This window comes from Pteropus alecto, unplaced genomic scaffold (assembly GCF_000325575.1).
Source record: "Pteropus alecto unplaced genomic scaffold, ASM32557v1 scaffold45, whole genome shotgun sequence".
NCBI lineage: Eukaryota > Metazoa > Chordata > Mammalia > Chiroptera > Pteropodidae > Pteropus > Pteropus alecto.
Genome location: NW_006442491.1, coordinates 23,861,993 through 23,886,201, shown reverse-complemented (window position 1 = coordinate 23,886,201; position 24,209 = coordinate 23,861,993). Strand labels below are relative to the sequence as shown.

At 37.0% G+C, this 24,209-nt stretch overlaps 1 protein-coding gene across 4 annotated transcripts in view; it reads right to left on the bottom strand.

The window, feature by feature from the left end:
• RALGAPB (Ral GTPase activating protein non-catalytic beta subunit) overlaps nt 1–24,209 on the bottom strand; it is a 73,417-nt gene that overhangs the window by 14,648 nt on the left and 34,560 nt on the right. For 3 of the 4 annotated variants that reach the window (XM_006921807.3, XM_015597055.2, XM_025039674.1), the window contains exons 11-22: nt 24,036–24,203; nt 23,385–23,499; nt 22,851–22,998; nt 20,995–21,059; nt 19,735–19,864; nt 17,874–18,007; nt 14,685–14,867; nt 13,522–13,673; nt 8,247–8,434; nt 5,886–5,992; nt 4,142–4,294; nt 1,824–2,033 (exon numbers count right to left, since the gene is read on the bottom strand). In XM_006921807.3, coding sequence (XP_006921869.1) covers nt 1,824–2,033; nt 4,142–4,294; nt 5,886–5,992; nt 8,247–8,434; nt 13,522–13,673; nt 14,685–14,867; nt 17,874–18,007; nt 19,735–19,864; nt 20,995–21,059; nt 22,851–22,998; nt 23,385–23,499; nt 24,036–24,203 — 1,753 coding nt within the window. The remainder of the gene's footprint in view (nt 1–1,823; nt 2,034–4,141; nt 4,295–5,885; nt 5,993–8,246; nt 8,435–13,521; nt 13,674–14,684; nt 14,868–17,873; nt 18,008–19,734; nt 19,865–20,994; nt 21,060–22,850; nt 22,999–23,384; nt 23,500–24,035; nt 24,204–24,209) is intronic. The other variant, XM_006921809.3, reaches the window with a different exon arrangement.

Genomic DNA, 24,209 nt, shown 5'->3' with positions numbered 1-24,209 from the left:
ACTTTCCTGTACATTTTTTTTTTTTTTACAACTTTCCATTTAATCTATAATTATTTTAAAATAAAAAAATTTTATTGACTAAAAAATTCTCAGGTAATAGTGATGAAGGCAGATATATCCTTTGCCTTTGATTTTAACAAATGGTGCTTCTAGTTTTTCATGGGCTGACGTTTAGAGAGATCTCCATTACTAATTCTGATTAAGTTTTTGGTTTTTTGTTTGTTTCTTTAAAATCAGAATGAATACTGTTCTACTGAATACTGACATTGTTTTATTGACTGATCTACTAATAGGACTGAATTATTTTCTTAAAAGCTTTACTAATATTTCCCAATAACTCTCCTTGAGTTCCTAGGATAAATCTTATTTGGTTGTAGAGGTAATTTGCTTAACATAATGTTGAATTGAGTCTTATTCACATTCTCCTTAATACTCTACATACTTTGTACACATATTCATAAGTAAGACTGGCTTAGAGCTTTTTTGTATGTGTGTGCTGTCAGGTTTAAGTCATTAGATATATGCTGAAATTCATAAAATAAACCAAGTAACTTTCTGACTTTAAAACCATGTTCTGACACAGATGAAAAAGCATGAGAATTATTTATTTGAAAGCTTAAAGATCTTTAATTAGAATAGATAACATAAATGGAAAATTACAACCTCAGAGACTATGTTATTAGGTCTCTTCTTATTTCCCTCAGTCCACAGGATGTTAATAACTTTCTTCTAGTATATTTTTATTACTGCTTCTGCTCTGTTCAATTTTCTTCATTAGGACTATCACTAGTCATCTGTAGGTTGTATCTTTATTCCTTGCCTTCTATATATGCCACTGTATTTCTCGTTTCCTCTCTCTTCTCTTTTCTTCTGCTTTTTAAGGGAGTTTTTATGTTCATACTCCCTAGCGCCAACTCACTTTTCTACAACATAAAATATTTTCCATCTTCATGCTGTAATCCAAAATCAGATAGCAATGTTTCCTCTGCTTTCCCAGAAATTTAAATGACTTCTTACTAAGTAGCTTCTAGGAAGTAGGGCAGGGGACAATTTGTACAATAAGCAACTTTTTGTCTGGCAATCTTCAGTTGTGCTTTTCAAAACAAAGAGGCCTTAGCATAAACCCCAAATCCACCACAGACAAGCTATTTCACATTTGAGCCTCTTTCCATACCTGTAAACTAGGGATAGCATCGCTTTCCTTGTAAAACTGTTTTAAGAATAATGAAATTAAGAATAATGGCAATATTTATTTACAGTCTGGCTTATTTGGTGCTAAGTACTACATGAAGTATCTTACATGACCACAAGATGGGTTCTTTTATCATCTCCATTTTGTAGACGAGGAACTAAGACCCAAAAAGGTTGGGCAACTTGCTCAAGAATGCATAGCTGGCAAGTAGTAATGCCAGGACATAGCTCACAAATACTAGTTCTTTTTTAAAAGTGGCATGAAACAGTTGTAGCCCATTCTTTCAGTAATAAATTTTACTAGGGGAAGATTTTTAACATTCTTTTTCTAATTATCTGTAGGTGTTAATTAAATATGTGATATGGGCCCTATATTACCCAGGAAAATTCAGGGCTGGATGTATTAACAAAGCAGTCCCCTCAGACAGGACTCTGAGCACTCAAAGGACTAACTCTCTTGGACTCATAGGGTAATCTATAGCATCACTGAATTTCATTTACTTGCACACAGGGTAAGATTTAACCAGTGTCTTTTCCTTAAATTCCTTTGATCCTCACAAAAATGTTTTAGCTATTATCAGTTGAATGTTCATTTATGAATGTATTTACTCATAAAAATTTAGGAAAATTACCTTCAATGCTTCTAAGGACAAAAATCCAAAATGTGAAAGGAAAAGGCGTGCTGTTTGGAATTCCTGGGCAGGAGGCGGGGGTTTACAATCTGTAATTGGATCAGGAAAACTTCTCTTCTGCAATTCTTCCTCACTTTGCTGTTCGAGGTGTATTTCATAAGCAATCTGCTGAGCCATGCCATTCCTTAATTTTTCATGTCTTTCTTCTAACTGAAATAAGTAAATATTTATTTTATATTGTAAAAGAGGATTAATATTAATTTTAAAATGAAAATAAGCTACAAGCAACGAAGTAAATGAAGATACTTTTCAGTGATCAGCAATGAGTTTCAATTCAATACAGTGTATACAACCAAGCAAACAGGTTTCAACATTAAAACAAATACCAAAGAAACTCCCTTATGGCCTCAATAATTGTTCCTTCATCTCCTCCCTGTAAATGAAACCATTTAGTCTCTGCTTCCCTTCAAGAAAGGGGCAGAGCTGTTGCTCTCATCCCTCTTCCAGACCACTGTCCATCTTCATCCTGCAGAAACACCCTCACGTTTTGAAGTCTTCATCCATATGGATTATTCTACTATACTCTGTCACCGGACCCCTCCACTTCCTTCCTGGATCAATCCTAGTTTAATGTTCCATCCTCTCTGCTGAGCCATGGTCCTTCTAACAAGCTGGCTTATATTTCTACAACCTGCTCAACCTTTTAACTTTGGCCATCCACAAGCACACTTTGCACCTCAGGCATGCTGTACTTTCAAGAGCTACAATTCCAAAATTCCGTTCTCCAATCATAAGCCCTTCCCGCAGCTTTCCCACACCTTCATTTCTCATCACTGTGAAGCATCCAACCCCTCCCCAAAATTTCCCAGGCCATTAGCATCCTACTGGCTTTATCTACTTCCCAATCAAGCCTAAACCACCATCCTAATACCCTCTAAGCATATAAATAACTATGTTGTTCCTTATTTTTCCATATTCTCATCCCTGTTGATCACCATACCAATTTTTGTTTACTTATGGCTCCAGATCCCAAGGACTTTTAAAGAAAGTTAGCAGAGTAAGTAATTTCACTACAGATGATGCTACTTAACCTCAGCTGGGCTGCCTGGTAATTTTAAGAGCCATCTTTGATTCCCTATTTCACTGCTAAGAACTAAAATTAAAATTTACATAAACTCCTTCAATTTCCCTTCTTTCCACCTCTTAAATGTCTCTGAACCTTCACCTACTCTCTCCTCTTCTGTCTTACCCCTTTTCCTAGACGTGATCACATAAACTCTCAACCCTACTGCCTCCAGGGCCTTACTCTGTTACTTATTTCCCTAGTCATCTTAGTGTTAGCAGATGCAGATCTTTCTCCACTCATTCCTTCCTTTCAACCTCTAAGTGTGTTCATATTCCTCCTGTCCTTGAATTAAAAAAAAAAGAAGGAACTAGCCTTGCTTTTCCTAAGCTAGGTACTTCCTCATGATTATCCCCTCTATACCTTTCCCCTCTTACTGGTAACAGTGTAGCTTATATTTGCTGCCTTTCATTTATCATTCACTCCCCAGCCTTTTATACTCTGGGCCCCACTTTAACATTCCTTTGAACCTTGTCTCAAAGGGCAGCTGCAATTTCATGCTAAAATCCAGGGGCCTCTTAGTGTTCCTTGCCCCGATCTCTCTAACATGTGATAGTGTAGGCAGCCTCTATCCTTTTTCTCACGCCCTGACATACCTCTGTTCCCCACTTGTTAAAATTCTTCTCCCTTGACCTAAGGTACCAATTACTTAAACCAAATAATTTTTTCCTGTCTTTCCACAGCTGTCCTCTTTCTAATGTCCAGATTTCTATAACTGGTACCAATATCTTCTTTGTCACTTGAGATCAAAATCGAAAGTCCTTTGGTTTTTTTCCTTCCTTCTTCAATCCAAGACAGCTTGGATGTATGTCAACAATATATTCCATATATTTAAACTTCCACTATTAGTGAGGTATTCCATCCTTTCCCCTGCCCAGATTGCCAAAATAGTCTGAGTTGGCCTTTCTCCGGATATCTTCCACTAGAGTCTGATTATGTCATCACCGTATTGATAACTACCATGGACCAGCCCAGGCAGCCCAGTGACTCTCTCTGAGAGGTCTGGTTCCTTTCAACCAGCCACAATCTATACTTGTCTTACTATACAATGTCCTGGATGACAGAGATCCAAGTCATCTTATGAATCACCTCTAATTACACCAAAAAAAAAGTCAGTGTCTTGACCACAGAAGTTGCTTAAGAATGTTTATAGTCATTCCCTTAACAAGAGCTGACAATAATTTATTTATCTTACTTCTTCAGTGACAATTTCATGCAAATCTGGAATGCTCAGATCTGCTTTCACAAAAGGAATCTTATCCACCTCTTCAGGAAATGGTCGATGTTTCACAGTATATTTAAATCCTACATCATTTTTAGGAACTGGACGAGGTTCAGGCACAAAAAGCTGTTAAAATAAAACAAATAACATTACGTTTATTACATGTGGTACCATCTGAATGACAATGTATTTCCCTGGTGTCTTCGATGCCTGTGTTTCTCTAGATTATATAATATAGGAACTCAGTAAAAGTCTGCAAATTTTGCTGCTAATAGTAAAGGTAAACAGCCGATGTACCAGTGTGCTCTATTATATTTTTAAAAAAATGTTCATCAACTTATTACAGATTCTGTGTATGATAAATGGGTTGTTGAGCTCTAGTGCCCCAGATCTGAATCTCCCATATTCAGTGGTAAGCCGATGCGTAAGACATTTCAGAGATAAAAGCTCAAACCCCCTTCTTCCCCAGGCTCTCAAATCATTCCATAGAATAAAGTACAAGTTCCACCGAGCGTCTCCAGACAGGGAATTCAATTAGAACCTTAGCATGGCTTAATTGAAAGTGTATGAACATCAAATCTAGGCCTCCACGGCTCCAAAACCCAGCTTTAATATACATTAGCTGTGAGACTTCCGTTTTCACACCTGAAGAATGGAAGCAACCCATCACAAGGATGTTGTAAAGATTAAATAAAAATGTATATGGCATGTATTAAACCAGCAACAAATTCCAATTCCTTTCTTGATCTCCTTCCTCCTTAGTCTTTAATGCTTAGTAGCTTATAGCACAACTGACAGAATGTGATCTGCATGATGCTGCCAAGAAAAAAATAGAGATGTGCTCCTCACAGGGAGATAAACACATCTTATCTAATAGAGATATCTAAGATATTAAATGGTTTTAGACACATACTCTGACTGTATCTCTCTTTAATGCTGGTAAAATTTTATTAAGTCATGTTTAAAAGAATCTTTAGTAACATAAATAAAAGCTAACAATGTGATAAGTGAAAAATGACTCAAATTCTATTTCTCACTGTATACAGAAAAGAAAAAATGATTAGAAGGAAATCCACTAGAATATTAACAGTGGCTGGCTATCTGCTAGAGAGTGAAGGTACAGGTAATTTAAAATTTCTTCTTTATTATCTGGACTTTCCAAATTTCTCCCATGAGCAATTTTTATTCACAAAATTACAAATGTTATTAAGAAAATAAATTGTGCCACCCCAAAGTAAGATTTCATTAAATTATACAGTATATTAAGAAAATTATAGAGCATATTATTAATCATACAGGAATAAATCATTTGAAACTAAGTCTTGTTGCCAGAGAGAACAAGGGTCTGGTCAAATTCTTTTTATATACAGATGTACCTGAGTTTTATATTTAACATTGTATGCAAAAAAATGGGACCGTTGTTCAGAACAGTAATTCTTAATTACAAATGAATGTCAGAATCACCTAGAAAGCTTTCTGAAACTATACCTGCCTTGAAGATATCTCTGAAGAGTAATTTAGTGAATCTGAAATTCTAGGCTCTTGATTCTAATTTAAACCCCCTGACTGAGATTGTGGGCTAGGGTCAAAAATATTTATTTTTTTCTGTGGTTTTTAGTTGAAATTTTTTAACCTTTAAATTATATCATGCACACGTATGTGCACATGCATCCATACACTCACTCCTAGTCACTTCCCTGTAACTTCTGATGGATACCTTCTGATTTGCTTTTGCTCCTCTGGGTAAAAGGCAAAGCTGTTGTGCCCAAGCAAGTCTTCCAGACATTCCTCGAACCAGCACAGTGACAGAGGGAAAAAAATCATCTGGAATAAAATGGTGTAAAAATTTTTATTCAGGAGAACCACTTAAAATATATCTGTTATCAACTGCAGAGATTCTAATATCAAAGCCCTACCACAGCATTTCCCAAACTTTCATCCTCTGTGTACCACCTTTGTGGTTTCTGCCATACTATAAATAGTAGTTTCTTACTTTATGTCAAACACTTTCTTTCCTTTTTTTAAACTAAAATTTATTTTAAATGGTAAACTATAATTTTGGTGTGCTAATTATATATATTTTTAAACACATTTAAAAATACATAAAATACATAAATACATAAAACCAACACATCAATTAACATCATCTCACATATCTCCAATTCTACACATACACATGTTTGGGAAGCCTTGTCCTAGCCAACACTCTTAACTCCCTGTACTGGGAATGACCTACCTGCAAGAAGACAATCTGGGACTTGCAGTGCTAATGCTATGTTCACCCATGCCTTTGCTTATCACTGTACACCAAAGGAAGGCAGGCACTGTTCCATCCCAGTAGAACTTCAGGGCAGGAAAAGGGGGTTAAAGAACTCAGGATGGACTTCCTGAGTGACCCAGACCTTCTTTCTTATTCCCTCCTTTTGTCTCTGGTGAGAAAGTCAAACTTGTTCAAGTTTCTCTCTCTCATTTCTTCTAACTATTACAATGAACTATTAAAATGTCCTTTAAATCTATAAAATCTTAACTGTTTATATTTTTGGTAGACTTCCAATGAAATCAAATTACTAGAGATGAGAGTAGGGGAGTTTTAGAAAATCAGGAAAAGGGCTGACACCCCTCAAGCTAGGAAAACCAGAGGGAATACTGGGATTTTATAGACTCCTCAGCAGGTGGCTTGGGAGTAGAAGACAGGAGGAATCAAAATAATGGGCAAAGGTCAGGGAAAATAGTCAAACAATCCCCAAGTCTGGGGTAGAGAAGAAAGGTGCCCACAGGAAAGATTTGGGACCAGCACTTCTGGAGTTGGGCAATAATTAGAGGCCCCATCTATTTTATACTAATGTCACTGTATCTTACCACATCACTACGGAAACCTGTGATGGTATTAATTTACTCCTGAACTATCGGGAAACATCTTGCCTTCATTTTTATAGACTTATGAGAGCCTACTCATATATTCAACAAAATTTCCATGGGACTGTAAGACACTGTTCACCTTTGCAAAGGTAAGAAGGCAAGTCTTAAATTACTGAGAAAACCCTATCACTGTGGAGCAACAAAAACAAAAAGGGACAGTATAAGAGTTCAGAAAATTTGGATTCTAGTCCTAGTCATACCATATACTTCTCAAGTAACCCTGGATAAGTCACATACCCTCTCTGAGCCTCAGTTTCTTCACCTGTTAATGAGGGAATTGTACACTAGGTGATTCCCTGGGTCCCTGTAGGCCAACAGATTCTGTAACCTTCATTTTCCTTCCTTTGCATACTGGCTGATTCCAATTACCATCAGAAAAAGTACAAACTTTGAGTAGTCTGGGTAACAGTGGTAATCACATACTTTGAAAAGGTTTCTATTTGGGGACAGGAGAAGAGGAAAACAGGGAATGTTGTGTAAATGGAAAATCACTGAAGAGTTTTCAACAGGGCACTGACATGGTCAGATCTGTATTTGAGAATGAATATGATGACAGCAACATGTAGGATGGAGGTAAGGGTAACAAATTTTGGATTGGAAGGTGGGGAGATCAGACCAGGTAGGAAGCAATGGCAATAATCTGGGTAAGAAATTAAAAGGCCCTGCACGTGGATATATGGAGAGGGTTACAGAGGAAAGGAAAGATTCAAGAAGTGGTAATTTTAAAATTGATTGTATAAGGGAATAACACAAAGGAACAGGCAAGGCAAAGATAACTCCTCAAATTTCCAGCTGTTTGGGCAACACCAATAACGGAAATAGAACAATGTGGAGTGAGGGGCAGGATCCAAAGTTCAAGAAGAAAGAGAAAAATAATTTTTATACACAGTAAACAACAGAAAACAGTCCACTAAAATAAAAATTTTATAAAACTACAGAGCTCTTTTCTGCTATTTCAGACACACATTAAGAGCCTCTAAAAGAGTCTATGTAACATATATTCCATTTTCTGACCTTCTGTTTTTCAGTTGCTATTATCCCACAGCTAGACGTCTTTTTGACAAATGCATAATTACTTCCCTCATCTTGGAAACAGCTTGCTAGTACTGATGAACATGTTGACTTAGCAATAGAGAAAACCCAAAGTGCTGAAACTTACTCTGTTCATTTCCAAGAGGTTGCTCCAGCATTGCCAGGATGACACTGTTATCCAAGACAAAGTACCGGAAGCTATGCCTGTTTATGGTTGGCAGCCTGGAGTATTTAATCAAAGTGGTCTCATTCACCAGACTACAAGGAGAGGCGGGACCACTGGGTGAAGGAAATGCACCAAGCAACTGCATAATACTATGGAGAATACAAAAGATAACAATTAATTCCCAAAGCAAAATCTTAAGTTTACCTCATGCATCAATGTGTCCTTCTGCTCTTTTGATTTTAATTGACCAGCCATGCTTCCTCTTTGTAGGTCAAATTTATTCCCTGCGGTGGATGTTGTGGTGTGCTATCTAGATTTCCTCCTCCAAGATTGAAAGATCCTTTCTCCCAGATGCAGGGAGACGGTGGCCACAGCTTTCAGCTAAGTCCCTCTTCAGGACCTGCCCTCAACCAATGAGAACCTCACCTAAGATCACAGCTTCCTCCTGGGACAGCCCACAGGCAATGAATGAATGATGCAAGGGTATGACGTCCCAGTCCCCTTGCCCTAACTTGAGAGAATGCTGAAGGGCCAACCCAGCTCCAGAGCTCTTCGCTGTAATTGCATTATAGTTTAGTTCTTCCCTCTGCTTAATCCTGTTTCCTTCACTGACCTGTAGGGTTAATGGTGAGAGCACTTTCCAATAAATTTCTTGCAAGTTAATTTCTCTTTCAGAGCTGCTACCCAGGGAACCTAACTAACCACATTTCCAAATCATGAAGCTCCTACAGACATATTAAAATTTTCTTTGTGCTGCAGCTTTCAGGATTGTGCTAAAGCATTCTAGACCTAGAAAAGGACCCGAAGATCAGCCAAAACCCCTCAATTTTTCAGATGAGGAAACTCAGGCTCAGAAGAGATAAGTGATCATTAAGAGACCAGAAACCAGGGCCTGCTGCCTTCTCACTATGTGGCCATGAATAGATATTATCCTCATTTTTCCGATTAGGAACTTGATGCTCTAATAGTTATACTTTACAAAACTGTTGTAATTATTAAATGAGACTATATGAGGAAAATATGCTTTGAAAGCTGAAATTCAAGTGATCAAGTCTTAAATTAGAAATATTTATATCCATAGAGATTTCTGCATACATTCAATGAATAACTTACATACAGCACTTACCATGTGCCAGACACTGGTCTAAGCACTTTACACATATTATTTTATTTAGTTATCATAACAACCTTAGGAGATAGTTACTTTTTATTATTCTCATTATGAAGGAACTGAAGTACAGAGAGAAAGTATCTTGTAATGAAAACATAAAGATTTTATATTGTGGTCCTAATATCACCTAACCCTTCAATGCAACTCATTTGAAAAACATATTCCCCAATACCACTTTTATCACCTCAATCTTCAGCTTAAGTGGCCTCTTTCTCTTTCATTCTAATGCTTGAAGCTGAATATCTCTGATACTGAAAGGCAATATTGCTCAACAGACACTTTCCTTCTATTTTCTCTCCTCCTAAGAGGAGGACTATCAAAGAATTCAAGGCCCAGGAGAATCTGATGATGAGTCAGGCCGAAGGATTTTTGGAAAATAGGTGAAATACCAGAAGATCATTAATGGGAAAATGTGTTTTTGGTTTCCTAAAACGGAACAGAGATGGATGTCACAAAGCATATGGACCATGTGAGCTTGCTATTTTCTATGCAAGATTCTAAGACATTACCAAACAGTTTGCTCACAAGGGAATAGGTCATTAAAATCAAATCACACCAGCCTAACCACATTTTCTCTTCCTGATAGTGACTAGACTGGAAAGGCAGAGAAATATCTCTGAAATCAAGACATGCAAGTATTTGACAGCGTATTATGATAAACCCATGATAAACCCAGACAAGATTTTAAAATCTCTAGAACCTGAAGGGAAATCTCTTATGATGTGCTTTGTAAATCTACCTCCATTCAATACTTTTATCAGTGTCTCTGATTAGGACACACAGGGTAGTCTCACTAAATCTGCAGCTGACCAAAATTAATCTGCAGAGTTAATACATCAGAGTAAAATTTGGGATCCAAAAGAATCTTAAAAGACTAAAAATAAAAAAGTAAACCTTACATGAAAAACGCTTCGGGTGTAAATGTAAAGTTCTGTACATTACATCCATATACTTTTAAATAATTAAGTACAGAAAGATAGATAAAAGCTAAATGTGTGGGAAAAGACTCAAAGATTTTAATTGATTTAATACAAATCACCGGTTCTCAAAAAACCAATGCAGTCTGAGTATATTTAATGAAAATATACCATTTACAGAGTTTAAAGGTCACCAGACCACATCTAGCAATATTATATTCAGTAAATGACCTTTAAGAGGTACAAAGCCAAACCTACACCATTGAGAAGAGAATGACCAGTATGACAAAGGTACTTGAAACCCTGTCATATGAAAAATAGCTGAAAGTACTGGCAAAAATGAACCAGAGAGAACAAGCATTGTCTTCAGACACTGCTACTGCTTGGAAAAAAGGATTTCACTATCAAAAGTTTGAATCAGAACCAATGACTGTAAGCTAAAGTGGCAGAGATTTCAGCTCAATGTAACTGTCAGGTTTTTAACAATTAAAATGAAATGGGTAACCTTGGGGGTTAGAGACTAAATAACTTGCTAAATACGTCTTAAAGGTGACTTAAGCAGAAGGGCTGATAAAATGACTTCCAAGAGATTTAATTCTAAATTTATATTAATACACCAAGGAGAAAAAAACCCAACCAGCCAATCTGCATGTAATTGTCTACTGTGTGCTCAGCACCGTGACGGGTGTGAAGACGAAACATGACCTCTGCCCAGGTTGGGGGGACAACACTAGCATGCAGCAAACATAACAAGGTCCAATCATGACAACATAGAACTCCATGCTGTACAGTAGAGGTCAGACTGAATGAGCAATGAAGTACAGAAAAGAGTCATTATGCAGCAGAATAACCAAAGAAGGTCCTATGGAGTTAGCAAGATTTAATGTGAGCACTAAACAATGGAGGATGTGGCTGAGAGAAGAGAGAAGTCCTAAAACCCAGGAGAGGTATACAGACACTATGAGTATGCACAGTTTACAGCCACAACTGGCCTGCCAGGCCCAACTATGAGAGAAGGGATGTACTGAGAAAAATCAGACGGTTTGCGTGGAAACAGAATAAGGAGGTCCTTTAAAACTAGACCACGGAGTTCATACAACATGGCAGCAAACAGAGATCTACTCAGTTTTTAATCACTTATAGGGCAGAACAAAAATAGTGGCTAAGACTGATGAGTTTGGCAATAGAACGCAAGATGAACAGGAAGGGTAAGAGACTGAAAATCAAGGAAAGCAGGCAAGAAGTGAGAAAGGCCTGGACTAAGGTGCTATCTGAGGTTAGAGAAGATGGAAGAAACACTTTCAAAAGTAAAGTCTACTGGACTCAGACACTGGCTTGACATGAGAAATGACAGATAAATCAGAGATAAATAAAAAAAGGAAAAAAAGTCTAAAAAAAGCTAAAGTTTTGTGTCTACATAACTGGAAAAGGAAGTGATATTGACATAAAGCTGTAATTGTGAGGGAAGAGAAATTTAATTTTGGACATGTTTTGGACATGTTCCATGACAACAGCACTATTCAGGGTACCCTTCAAGACTGGAAACTGGAGATACCATTGGTAAAGTTACCAGCAGGAGTAATGCAGATGAGCCGCCTCCATTAACTACTGGCCAGGAAGGACCCCAGGGTTCTCTACTCATTGTGCACATATAACCAATCCTCACTGCCAGTCACACGCTCATAGGAATGTCCTGCCCAGGCTAGGATGAAGCAAACTTATTTTTGTACAAGGCAGAGTTCCCAATGAGAACTGTCCTTCCTCTTTCTCTCCATATCCTCCTTACTCTTCAAAGTACACATCAAGTCTTAGTTCTTTTATAATACTTTTAAATCTACTTCAGCCCACATGTAGTTTTCTCTTTGAACTTTTATTTCTAGTACCTATTCACATTTTTCTGATTTTCTAGCTATTAGCCAAACCTCCACAAAAAAGTCACTAAGAACCCACCAGTAGCATAGTGAGTAGGACTAAACTAAAGCTAGCACACTTCTAAAACTGAGTGACCTAAACCCATGAGAAACAGAAATAAATCCAACTTTATTGTGCATTTTCCCAGTTAACAATAGACCACTGAACTCATAAAAGATTCTGAGATCTTGGTAAGGGCTGATTTAAGTACAAATCTTCAAGCTGTGCTGCCTACCACTTCACGAAGAAGACCAAGATAAGCCAACCCAGAATTCCTCCTGACAGTCTGCCTTCCTTTTACATTTTTCTGGGTCTTCATCCACATTTACCCTGAGATATGCCCCATCTTTCCATCTGTACTGACGATACCTGATCTTCTCCACTTACGTCTTCCCTGCAGTTCATAAACGTGCCTAATCTGCCTGCCTTCCCTCTTACTGTCATCACTTACCAGCCAGGCACAAACTCACTGCTATTTCTTTAAGGTACCGACCTATCTCTGTTCCTTCACTGGCTTAACCAACCTGAAGTCTGGCGTATAGTTCAAACTTTACCTATCCTCTAAAAATTAGGTCGTGTCATTTTCCCTAGGAATCTTACTTTGATTCCCTTTAACTGGAAGTATTAATTTCTGCCTTCCAACTGCCCAGCATTTTATTTGTACCTCTTTCTCTTGCAGCATTTATTTTCTATCTAGTATTACAGCTACTTATGCTCATATCTTATCTTCCTTAGTGGGTAAGAAGCTCTTTAAGGGTAGTGACTGAATTTGATTTATCTTTGTGATCCTATTATTAGTTCATAAGGAGTTCATAAATCTTGGCTGAATGAATCTATAATGTATAATATAAATGACGAAGCAGAGAATACAGATCACTGAGCTAGAAGGCAAGAGATCTGATAACGTGATCACAGACAGATCCTATCTCTGGACTCTGCCATCAAGTCAGGGGGTAGAATAAGGCTGTCAAAGATCCTTTTCTAGTTCTAACAAGATATGACTTGAATGAACATCAATTAGCACAGAAAAATCAAGAGCCAAACTCTCAGCCCCAAATTTCTGGTTTCTTTTGGCCCCCAAAATAAGATATTTTCTTTTCCATTTTATTTCTGAAGGAAAAGTATCTTAAAGGGGTTGTGTCACTTAATGCTGAAAAACTGGGGAGGAAATTAACCAAGAATCACAGCTAACCCCATCTAATTTCCAGGTAGAATCCCTGTGCAGTCACTTTCATACCATGTCAGGGTGGCTTCAGCAGCATCCTTTACCCTCATAGATGCGGGGTTTGGCTCCTTATCTCCTTTGTACTTGACCTCTTGCTCACTGCTCTTGGATTTACTTCCTGAAATACCCAGTTCCACAATCTCCAGTACTTCCTTAAGACAGTCCTAGAAACAGGAAAGGCAAATCAGTTTTTATAATACACCTGTCTTAAAAGAAGACAAGGAAACATCAAATGTTAATCATGGTTGTGTTTTGGTGGTGGGGTTCTAGTTTCTTTCTCATTTTCTTCATAGGTATAAATTATAATAATATAATAATACAATAAACTCCCCCTCCCCCAATTTCTCCTTAAAGAAATAAATTTGAGTGTTCCAAGTTAGATAATAAGTAACGATAAATTAAATTTTATTAGTCATAGTTTTTATAAAATTACCATGGACTATAAATCATGAAATCCCAAAGTATAACAATAATCCATTAAACCTGGAAGGTTTAAAACATGTTACATTATCCAAAGAGAAGCTCAATTATTGACATTTTTAAGCAATTTCTGATATAACTTTAGAAGTTATAATGAAAATGACTAAGATTTAATCAACAGAATTATTTTTAAAACTATATAAAGTTCTCAACAAATATTCAATAAGCCTGGTATCTCTAAGGTACACTGTGAGTTCATTATAACCGCCTGCCTAGCCATAAAAAAAGAATTACATAGGACAATGGCAGGGAAAGTAACCTAGATACCTGTGCCTCCATGAAAGCAGATAAACATGCAAAAAATGAAATTTTTAGATACAAGCAACCTTTATGGATACGCTGTGCTCTACGTTTGTAGTCTAGCTATCAAGTGCCCTTCTTGGTTATTGAAGTGCCTACTGGCTATCTCAAAGCTACCATCCTTTCAAGAAAGAACATTCTTGATAGTTCAGATAAATCAGTCAAGGCTCCATCTTTCAAAACAACTTCTCTATGGGTTAATTTGCAACCAAATATAAGCATGATGATAGCTTCTGAGTTGTGCTCAAAAAGACAAGTGTTCTACTGAAATACAACAAATATAATCAGTTTAAAGTATGCAACATTGTACTTAAATTTAGATATTCTCTTTTAAAAGATATTTTCCCAACCTACATTTTGTTTCTATTTGCTGTTTTAAGATCTAGTAAACTAACCTTTTCATCCAGCATATCCGGATGCTCTGTCAGCCAGACACAGAGACACTGAAAAGCTGCTACTATCATGGAGTGCAGATCCCGCGAGTGAAGAGGAGCTGGACGACTACACTGGTACACAATGTAGCTACACACAGAACTGATGGCTCGCTTCCGGTCTCCTGAATCAACCATCACCTTCACCTGAGCATATTCATATGGGAACATAGTTAGCCAGGAAGCATTATGCCAATTTCAAAGCATCTGCACTGAGGCCTGGCCTTTCCGAGAATGTGACAGGAAGCCTTACGTTTTAAAATATTATTTATATAGAAAACAGTATTTCAGAATATATAGAGATAGAGGGCATTTTTCAAGCCCTAAAACAGTATTTCATTTTAGCATACTTTTTCATGCCCTAAAACCTAAACGCCTGGTGTACACCTACTCATCATTGCCAGAGATCAAAAAAATAGCTGGCAATGAAACATGTGCACATTTCAAGCCCCCTAAACCAATCCCATGGTGATGCTCCACAGACTACAAAGTTCTGTTCAGCTGCTCAGAGGGATAACTGCACACAGTAAGCTACACATATTTAAAGTGTACAATTTGATAAATTTTGGTGTACACACAGCAAGCTCTCCTAGAAGTTTGTAATGCAAAGGCTGTGCCATGGTACACAGACCTCTTATGGCCACTTTTTCAGCATGAAGCTCTACAAGTCCTAAGAGAAGCCAAACTTCTGAACTACACGAGTCAATTCCTGGATCTGCTGGTCCTTTCACCAAGAACATTCTGCATCCTTGAGGCCAAGGTAATGATTTCTGTCCTGGTTGGGACAATTCAGACCTCAACTCCAGAGTAACCATGTTCAGCAAGCCTCTGAGTGAGAACTCGTTCAGTTTACCTTTGAAAATACCATCAACAAACCTCCTCTTCTTGGAAATTTGCACCACCATACTGCTACTGTGCATCAACAAAAGGAAAGGCTATTACTGTGTTTTGAGAGTTCTTTATATAATCTGGATACAAGTCCTTCACCAGATATATACTTTGTAAAGATTTTCTCCCAACCTGCAGCTTGTCATCTCATTCTCTTAAGTTTTTTTTTTTTTTTTTTGGAACAATAGTAGTTTTTAATTTGAGTGAAGTCAAATTTAATAGTTCATTCTTCTATGGTGTAATTCATAAGAAATTTTGTATAACCCAAATCTTCATACAAAAGAACAAAGATTTTCTTCCACGTTTTATTCTAGAAGTTTTTGAGTTGAGGTTTTACATTTAGGTCTACAATCTATTTTGAGTTAATTTTTGTACACAGTGAAAGGTATGAATCAAAGTTCTTTTTTTTATAAATAAATATGATTGTTTCAGCACCATTTATTGAAAAGACTGCCCTTTCTCTTTTGAAGTACCATTGCACCTATGTCAAAAATAAGATGTTCATATATATGTGCATCTATTTCTACAGATTCCTATACTATTCCTATACTATTCTACTGATCAATTTATCCAACCCGATTCCAATACCAGACTGTTTTGATTACTATAGCTTTAGAGTTAAGTCTTGAAACCAGGTAGGGCTACCCTTTATGATTTGTTAGACGGATCCAGAGTAGCACTCCACCTAGGGCTAGTTAGTCCTTACTACTGCATATACTAAATGTCGCAGGAAACGGAACGTTGCTCTCAAAGGCAAGTCGCATGGATGGCTGTTCTTAATTTCTACATCAGTAACTGCTCCCCACAAAACTACAGCCATTACACTTATCGCTGAGATCCTCTGAAGTAAGCTCTAAGTAGTACTGAGAACATCTTAGGTTTTCTTGCCTATGTGGCCTCTCATGGCTTAGGTAAGTCACAGCCTCTGCTCACCTGCCCGCACATCTATAAAACAAGGGCTTGAACTTTACCATCTCAGACAATATCACTTTATGTGTGTATATCACCTTTTTGCTAACAAAGTATTATACATATTTCATTTCATTTGATCTTCATAATACCAGATGTTACACAAAAGATAATCCTGCCTGTTTTACATATAAGAAAACACTTTGATGTTAGTGAGGATGTGGAGAAACTTGAACCCCCATACATCACTGGTGGGAACATAAAGTGATTTTGTCACTGCAGAAAAACAGTTTGCAGCTCTTCAAAAAGTTAAATATAGGAATATCGTATGACCCAGCAATTCTACTACCAGGTATAAATCCAAAAGAACTGAAAATTGGAATAAATAAGCGAAGGTACACACATGTTCACAGCAGCACTATTCACAATAGCCAAAAGGTGAAACGACCCAAATGTGCATCAACAAATGAATAATGAATAGACAAATTGGTGTATAGAAATACAATGGACTATTATTCAGCCATAAAGAAATGAAAATTCCAACATATTCTACAACATAAATGAACCTCAAAAACATGTTCAGTAAAAGAAGCCAGACACGAAGAAAGTCACATACTATATAATTTAATTTATATGAGGTGTCCAGAATAGGTAAATCCATAGAGACAGAATGCAGATTTGTAGTTGTTAAGGATTGTGGGGAAGGGAGACCAGAAAGCAACTGCTTAATGGGTACGGATTTTCTCTCTGGGATGACGAAAATGTTTTGGAACTAGACAGAGGTGGTGGTTGCACAACACTGTGAAAGTACTAACAGCCCGTGAATTGTTCACTTTTAAATGGTTAATTTTATGTTATGTGAATTTCACCTCAATAAAAATAAAAAATACTTAGAGAAATGGAAATGACCACCCAGCTCCAAGGTACCACAAAACTGAATAACAGCTGTGAAAAAAATGTGAAAGTACACCCAATTTTCACCTATCTCTGATAATGGAAGATAGAAGAGTCACAGATAGTCCCAAATAGCATATTTTAGGATAATCACTTTTTATAAAAAGAGCCCCTTTTCTTCCTTTACCAAATCTGTATTTGTTAAAATGAGATGATCCTATAATGGCACAAAATGTCATGCTGAAAACTTAAGATTATTATAAGCAAATACAAAATCAAAAAAAGTGAAGTTAATTTTGTAAAAATCTCGCTTGGAGGCTCTCTTTTGCACACTATGACTATAAACTATGTTTGAGTATAAGCAATACTGCAATACCCAAACCAAGAGGTTGTAGGGAGACACAAAAAAAAGAGCCATGGTTCAAGCCTACTGGGCTAAAATTAAAGGACTGTCCTTCTCACCTTTGCCAGGCCAGACAGAAGCTCTAGAGCTGCCAGTGATATGCTCATGTCTTGCCGCCACTGGGAGTTGAGTCTTTGGGTGACGAGATGAATGCTGCGAATCAGGAGCCCAGCAGCCGAATCTGTATTAAGAGCTAGGATATAACCCCAATGCCACATCCCGCAGGGAGGGAAAACAACTAAGCGTTAGTAACGAGAAGCACAGCATTCCACCAGGCACAGACCACAGCAGCCACAGTGAGCACGACGGGCACCCACACAGTGCTATGCTCCCCGCCCCACCGGCTTGAGTGTCAAACCTGACTGAACCACAGGGCACAGGGCATACACACTGGACCAGAGCAGCTTCTAGTTCCCAGCTCAGGTACCTTTATATAGACATCCACCGGGATTTGGCAATTTCACTACATTTCTCATAAGAATGCAAATTGCCAAAAAAAAAAAAAAGGCTATCAATTATTTCCTTGGAATTTTATATGGAGAAAAAAATTCAAATCTTAGAATCTCCTCAGATGCTGAGAATTATCCTAAAGCATCTGTTGGAACTATCTTCAGGGTTTAAACCATCAAAAGTCACATGCATTGCTTTTTTAAACACATTTTAACATTTAACTCTCCAAGACTACTTTAATATTTCTAAAAAAAATTAAATAATCAAGTCATTGTGTTTTTATTTGGCCTCCAAATCTACATTTGAAAGTAATAACTGCTTAGCTAATAATAGATTAGGACAAATTAAATTCATAAAGGAAGCTTTAGGGACATTATACCTGTCGATCCTATCAGAAAGAGGGCAGTGACAACAGAAAAAGGAATGATCATTAAAGAGAGACATTCATGCAACACTAACACAAATCTGGATTTCTTAGTAAAAATTATTTTATGACATTACAAGCAGAACTAACACCAGTTCAGAATGCTGAAACAAACAATAATCACTTCAAACACTTATATTAGAACACATACAATAATGCAAAAATTTCTTTGGTTTCATGCTTTAGAAAGCATGAAAAATAAACTTCCACCTACAGTATACTTAAATCCATGCATAATGAGTAAGATAACAATTTAAATAACTTCTTTATAAATGCGCTGAATATCCGCATATGACCTTGTATATCTTACATGCTCAAGGATACTTTAAAGCAAACTTAAAACTCCTAGGCTCAGGAATTCCCCAGATGATTAAAAAATCAAACTTACATCTAAGGATCTAGACTTCATTCCAATATAGTTGGATTAACACTCACAGATTTAATACATTATTAGTACTTGTGTACAAAAACATAAAGGTGCCCACAATCTGACAGAACCCATAAAGTAATTGCTTAGGGTAAAGGACATTATTGAATAGGGTATTCTACTGACAAATATTTCCTTACTCTTACTTAAAATTTGTGAATAAAAAATCTAAACAGATATAGTATGGTAAACAGGTTTTAAACACAGAGAGTCCCCTTCTGGGTTCCTATCTCATGCATATCCTATCATCCATCTTTACCACACTGCAATAATTGATGTACCGGCTGACTCTGCCATTAGATTCTGAGGCAGAGGCTACATCCTATTTGAGTCTATGTTACCAGCATCTGGCACAGAATCCAGAAATGTTTCCTGATCACTCATTTTAATCATTATAAAATCTAAAACTACCCAGAACCTATACTAAAAAGTTATAGAGCTAAATTCACAAGATTTGTTTTCTTTATCTTTTAGACTAATATCCTATTATACTTAAACACATTAAAAAATCATGAATATTAAAATTGTGTTAACAACATTTTGCTTGTTTGTTTTATATCTCTGGGCATTAAAAGTTATTCTATAAATTTTGGATTTCAAAAAAGCAAGTATGGCTTACCATAATCTCTTAGGAGAGCTTGAGCAGGTCTTTCACTATCGGGAGTTGTGGGCTCTGTGCTTCCACCACTTGCTGAACTAATACCACTGTTAGTGCGACTATGACTCTTCAGGTTATTTTCTCCACCACCCTAGTCAAATAAAAATGAATCAAATGTTTGAGGACTACAGCTGCGAGTATAGCTAGAGGTCAACCATTAAAAGCCATGTTGATAAAACAGAATGTGCCAACTAAACAGTACTATCTGGTACACAGAGAAAAACTGAAGGGTCTGATGATTACAAGTGCCCATTCTGGGATCTTCTTTGCTGCTGCTTATTAAAGACCAGCCCCAGATGGTTTTCCATTTTCACTAGACTTCACTAGCTAATGACTCTGAGTCCTTAAAGTAATACTCTAATGCGTCCTAAGCAAAACTTCAGAACAGGAATAAAAAAAGCTTAAAAAAACAAACACAAGTAAACAGTAACTCTCAAATGTAGTTATATTATAAAACACAAGCAATACAATACTATGGTTAGTATAAATATTCACTCCTATATGTATAAGAGCTAAAAAAGGTTAATTGTTAAAGATTTCCCTCGTTTCCACCACCTCCCCGCCCATAAATACGCAATTCATTATATCCAGATAACTGCAGTTAATTATTATTAGCCACCTACTGGGACATGAATATAATTTCCTTTATAATAGTTGATCCACTCAACTCACTCCAGTATACTCCAATAACTTCCCCACTTCCCAGCCTCTACTCCAAGGATCACATATCTTGAAGACAGAAGCGGGGGCACTGGGAGTCTCGGGGAAGCTTTTTTCGTTTAGAATCACTGGTGCTTTGGGGGCCCTTCAAAGTTTGGTCTAAAGGGCCTAGAACGAGCTGATGAGATGGAAAAGAGCAAACTAGATCTTTGCTAACAGCCAGCACAAGATCTGGCTGTTAGCAAAGATCTAGTTTGGAAGAAATTACGGAGTAGAAGGCTTTTCCTACATTACTCAAGCCAGTTGTCCAGGAATAAAGACTGTGTTTAGCTGGAATTTCTCTCAAGTAGAATCTCTCACAGACCTGATGTATAGCTGATGAGGCACTGAAAGGTAAGAAGCCTCAAAATATATATTTTAAAATAGGATCCTTTTGAATCAATTAGCTGAATTTACAAACGAATGCCTTTAAAAACCATAAGGACAGACACTTTGGAATACAATTTACATAAAATCAGAAGTCGATATTCTCTGACAGATTACATGTGGTAAGCTTCTTACCATCTCCATTTGGCAACCAATGGCTTCTAAAAGTGCTGAATCTTGAACAATATTTAACATTGCCCCTATAGCAGAAAAAATATATTTTATTTAAATATATGACAAGAATACTAAAATGGCTAAAATAATAATTAACAAAGATAATAATATGATTTTAGCTGAGATTCCTAAAATTTTCATATAATTACTTATAAATCTATTGATTGGTCAGAAAAGATATCCTTTAGAAATTCCCCTAATTCTAATCTGCCCCCAAAGTTTTAAAACCACATTTTTCTACATAAATTTGAAGGTCAAACTTTTCTTTATATAAAACATGAGCATTATCAGGTATTTTTAAATTGGTGTGAAAGATCGATAACATCTCAATTTTAAGGGTAATACAAACTAAGAAAAATATCACAGAATACTTTAAAAACCAAATACTGTTTTTAAAAATAACAAAATAAAAATCACAACTATCTTTCTGACCAACTGCTTTTTAAAATGATTAAAGCCACGTGGCTCAGGGCTTGTCCATGGCTGCATTGTCTGAAGGCAAGTTGCCTGTACTTATTGTCAAGGAACTAACAGCCCTAGAAAGGCTAGTACAGAAACAAGATGGTGAACCTAGCACATTGCTTCTCATCCCAGTGGGGGTGTACTGTTGTCGATAGTGGATAAAGACAGGACAGACACAGCTTTACCAATCCATGGCAAGAATAACAATAGACTCTTCCTTGAAATGTACAAGGGGGCTCTTCAGAACAAGGGTAAAGCAAAATTAAATTATCAACTGTAGAAATTATCTGATTTCAAATGATGTTACTTGAATAACTTAAAACATTACAACTTAGAGATGCTCTCGTATTGAGAATTAATCTGTTCAACTCTTTTCCATAATGAAAGGATTTACTTTACTCTTCCCTATCTATTCCACCTTCTCACTGCGTAACATACTATACTTTCTGAGCACCCATTCCAACTACTACTGTCATCACCAATTCTTTAACTGTCATTTCCTTCCTGGAATGAAATCCTAACTTCATTTCTGCCTATTTAAATTCTGCACTATAAGATCCGATTTAATTTCCACTTCTCCCTATGAGGTTTTCCTTGCTCTTTCTCAACATGCAACACGACATGCAATCAGCATTGCCTTCTGCTATTATCTGACTACTTTGTGAGGATAATCCAATCTATGCAATGAGACTTGCTCAAGGATAAAAGCCATGCCATTCACTTCTTTAGTATATCCCCCCGAGCACCTATACATTGGACCATGCCCTTGGCTTTGATGAAAGGCCAGAAAGTACAGTAAGAAACAGCTGCAGTAATCAAGTTGAGAAGTAATGAAGGCTTAAAATATGGCAGTGGCTATAATGATGAAGTGTCATTTAAGAAAGATAATCAGGACGATTAGGAAGCTAGTAGGAAACAATAAGGAAAAGGGATGAAGCACAGCAACAGCTACCCCTCACTTTCCTCTTGGCAGGGTTCTGACATAGCTTCCAGAATTATACCTACATCAATATATTTCCACCTATACATAATGGGCAGGAGGAACAGAAAGAGGAAGAAGGAAGGAAGGAGAAAAGAGAAAGGGGAGGGGGAAAAGAAAGGGAGAGGAAAGAGAAAGGGGAAGAGGAGGAGAGAGGACAGGCAAAAGCAAAAGAAGAAAACAAAGAATACAAATAAAACTAAGCAAAAATGACCTAAATTTTTTCACATATAAAGGCAAATAAATTCTGCCTCTGAATCAGAATAAGCAGAGTTTTATTAGGCTTAGGTTCCCATCATTGACCCCTGCCTCCTTAGCATGCCTGGGGTCAACAGAATCTGGGTTTTCACTTACAAAAAAATATATGAATACAAACCTAATATCATCTGAGTGTTGTTAGGGTCCGTTTCCGTTTGCAAGGCACCTATAAGTATATTCACAAGTCTGAGCTTCAGGGACAAAAAAGTTATTGGTTTATCATAAGAAGAGCTGTCATCATTACTAAACTTTCCTTCCAGGACCACCTATGGAAAAAAGAAATAATACTTCATATTGACTGTTGTGGTTACACTATGCCCATGTGGAAACTGCTACAGTGGACAAAGAGAAGATCAGTCTAACAAGCAAGGCTTTCAGTCTGACTATTATTAGCCACTCTGCTATGTCTCTCACTAACACGCACACCATATGTTATCAGATGTCATGAGTCTATCACTACTTGAAATGGTAGGCCAAGGAATGCTGGCTGACTGATAGAAGGAATAATATCACAACAAATCAACTCTGTTGAGTCACTTATAAGAATCTGAAAAATGTTTTTAAAAACTCCTGTTCCATTTTCAAAATATAATTTGACTTGAATTAGCACACAAAACAGAACATAGAATATAAAAAACTTTTTTAACATTACCTCAGATTTGACTGTTCCAAAGTGATGAGGGAGAGGCAACAAAGAAAGCAGGATATTAATGGAAGATCTTCTCAGTTCTGTTGGATTTACATAGGTTTTAAATTTGGAGAGTTCTCTGCCAAAAGAAGAAAAAATAGCTGTTGGTATTTCTGAACTAAAGTACGTTTTTAGCTATTGCCAAATATACATTATGCCAATTTTTCATAATACAAGCACTGGGTTTGGTTTCATAAAGAATGCAATACCTACTTTCCACTGAGTTTATACTCTGCAATTTGTGTGCTTGCATGCGTGTGAATCTCTATGTTAAACTATCATAAAATTAAATTAGCATCTGACTGACTGACTAATGTACTGACTGACTGGTTGATTTTAAATGTAAGGCCTCTTCAAAAGTAGGACCTCTGGGCTGGGGTTGCTCTTACTCATCTAGACAAGGCCAAAAAAGGAATCAATGTGCCCATGGACAAAGCAGAACTGAAGATCGCAGATGAGGTGAGTCTGGATATTCTACACTCGCTGAATGTGGGCTGAGTTCCCCTGATCTATGAAGACAACTGGACAGGATAAATTAGGAAACTGGGGAGGAAGCACCAAAAAAGACCAGGTCAAACCCAACAACAGATATACTAGTGCAGAATGACAGCTTACCTGTCAGGCAAAATGGTTTCAAGAGCTGAAATAAAGTAAGGAACCACAACATCAATCCCTTTCAAGTCACAGCAGAACAAAGGAGGGGAGTTTAGAATAACGCTGGCCAAGACAGGATGGCACACATAATCATTTATCTGCAAACCTTGAATTAAAAGCATGTAAAATCTAGGA